The sequence below is a fragment of the Eimeria mitis genome, genomic scaffold (genome assembly GCF_000499745.2).
Source record: "Eimeria mitis Houghton genomic scaffold, Emh_scaff1632, whole genome shotgun sequence".
In the NCBI taxonomy this organism is placed as follows: domain Eukaryota; phylum Apicomplexa; class Conoidasida; order Eucoccidiorida; family Eimeriidae; genus Eimeria; species Eimeria mitis.
Genome location: NW_013569947.1, coordinates 1 through 2500, shown reverse-complemented (window position 1 = coordinate 2500; position 2500 = coordinate 1). Strand labels below are relative to the sequence as shown.

The window sequence follows — 2500 nt, the reverse complement described above, 5'->3', positions numbered from 1 at the left end:
TTACTGGATTTGCCGTCTACCTTGCGCGGTATTTTGAGGTCAACGACGTGCAGCGTGATGCTTCGACAGGCGCTGCAGCAAACCTTGCTGCTGCTGCTGCTGCTGCTGCTGCTGCTGCTGCTGTTGCTGCTGCTGCTGCTGCTGCTGCTGAAGGATACGCCGTTGCTGCTGACGCGGACTCTACGCATTGGGGTGTCTACGCTTTGGCTGTCAGCAGCAACAGAGCCCTCAGGCCAGAAGCTCTGCGGCGGCTGTCTCCATTTCTGCCCCGTGTTGCTGCTGCTGCTGCTGCTGCTGCTGCCTGGGTTCTGCTGCTGCTGCCGCTGCGGCTGCTGCCCCGTCGCCGCTGCTGCTGCTGCTGCTGCCGCTGCTGCTGCTGGCTGGCCCAAGGCGGCCATCGCAGCAGCAAAACCCGACACTCCTGCAGGACTCCCTCGATCCGCAGCAGCAGCAGCAGCAGGTGGGGTTGCAGGTGCAGCAGCAGCAGCAGCAGCAGCACCAGACGGTCGGCTTGATGTCTGAAGGTTAGCGATTGCAGCAGCAGCAGCTGCGCTGCACTGAGTAACAGCAGCAGCAGCAAGCTGCTGCGGGGTTCTATCATCAAGCAGCAAACCCCAGTGGCAGCAGCAACTGTCTCCTGCTGCTGCTGCTGCTGCTGCTGTCTCCTCGTTGTTGTCTTCATGCAAAAGAGCAACCAAACGCAGCAGCAACTCTCCTGCTGCACCTTCGACAAGAGCTACCTCTACCTCTCCCCCCTGCTGCGCCGACGAAGCATACCGCCTGCAGCAGCAGCAGCAGCAGCAGCAGCAGCAGCAGTAGCAGTACACGCAGCAGCAGCAGCAGCAGCAGCAGCAGCAACAACAGCCAGAAACATAAACTACTGAAAAAAAATCGAACAAGCAGCAGCAAGTGCAGCAGCAGCAGCAACAGTACATCGCCTAGCAGCAGCAGCAACAGCATAACACGCAGCAGCAGCACCAGCAGCAGCAGCAGCAACAGTACAACACCCAGCAGCAGCAGCAGCAACAGCAGGGTGGGAGAGAACCACAGCAACAAATAAAAACAAAAGATATATATACATATATATACATATACATCATATAAATATAAATAAATGAACAAATAAATATATAAATATATAAATATATAAATATATAAATATATAAATATATAAATATAAAAAAAAATAAAAAAAAAATATATATATATACCTGCAGGAGACAAGCCTCTGGCCGCCGTAGTTGGTGTTGTTTACCCCAGACAGTGCAGCAGCATACAGCTGCTGCAGCAGCGACGGCAGCAGCAGCTGCCACTCAGAAGTATAGAAGAGTCTCTCTGCTGCTGCATCTGCTGCTGCTTCTGTTGTTGCTGCTGCTGCTGCTGCTTCCTCCGCCTCTACTGCTGCATTTGCTGCAGCTGCTGCTGCATTTTCTGCTGCTGCTGATGCCGCATCTGCTGCTGCTGTTGCTGCTGCTGCAGTTGCTGCAGCAGCTTCTGCTGCTGCTGCTGCTGTCTCTGCTGCGCTATCTGCAAGTGCAGCGCGATCTGCTGCTGCCCCCGCAGCTGACCGTGCTGCAGCAGCAGCAGCATCTGCTGCTGCTGCTGCTGCTGTTGCTAGTGCTGCTGCTACTACAGCGTCTTCATCAGGGCTCGCTGCTGCAGCAGGCCACAGCTCCTCAGCAGCAGCAGGAGCTTCTATCATTGCTGCTGTTTCTGCTGCTGCTGCTGCACCCACACCACTGCATGCATTCTTATCATTCTCCTCGCACCGAGGTATACGACGCACCCCACACCGCTGCTGCTGCTGCTGCTGCTGCTGCTGCTGCTGCTGGTGCCTGTGCTGCTGCTGCTGCTCCTGTTGCTGAGGCGGAGACTCCTGCGTCTGGTGCTGCAACTCACAAAGAACGATGCGGGTCTGCATATGCCTGTCCCCTGGTTGCTGCTGCTGCTGCTGCTGCTGCTGCTGCTGCTGCTGCTGCTGCTGCTGCTGCTGCTGTTGCTCCTGCTGCAGCTGCAGCGCCTCAGCAGCAGTGAACTGCGGCTCTACGCGCCGGAGATCGAAGCAAAGGGGCGTCCCCTGACTACTAAGCAGCCGCACTGCCAGCTGCTGCTGCTGCAGCTGCTGCTGCTGCTGCTGCTGCAGCAGCAGCCGCAGCCGCAGCAGATCTGAACAGCCATAACCTATGCACGGCAAAGCAGCAAGAAGAGATGTTTCTGCTGCTGCTGTCTGCTGCAGTGCTGCAGCAAGTCCAACAGCAAGCCCTGCAGCAGCAGGAGAAGCAGCATCTGTTGCTGCTGCTGCTGCTGCTGCTGCGTCTGCTGCTGCTGGCAGCAAACACTGCAGCGGGGGCCTCCCCCCCCCCAATGGCCGCCGCAGGCAGTCCCTCAGCTGGCCGCCTATTTCTATCTGTACTAGATAGCTATCTTCATCTGCTGCTGCTGCTGCTGCTGCTGCTGCTGTTGCTGCTGCTGCTGCTGCTGTTGTTGCTGCTGCTGCTGC

At 56.9% G+C, this 2500-nt stretch overlaps 1 protein-coding gene across 1 annotated transcript in view; it reads right to left on the bottom strand.

Annotated features, from left to right (window-relative positions):
* The window catches only part of EMH_0040850 (uncharacterized protein), a gene marked incomplete at both ends in the record, with an annotated part of 9502 nt that extends 7581 nt beyond the window's left edge, over positions 1–1921 (bottom strand). Inside the window, 2 exons of the mRNA XM_013495557.1 lie at positions 5–780; positions 1212–1921. Of these exons, the coding sequence (XP_013351011.1) occupies positions 5–780; positions 1212–1921 (1486 nt within the window). The remainder of the gene's footprint in view (positions 1–4; positions 781–1211) is intronic.
* Between the last annotated feature and the right edge of the window lie 579 nt (positions 1922–2500).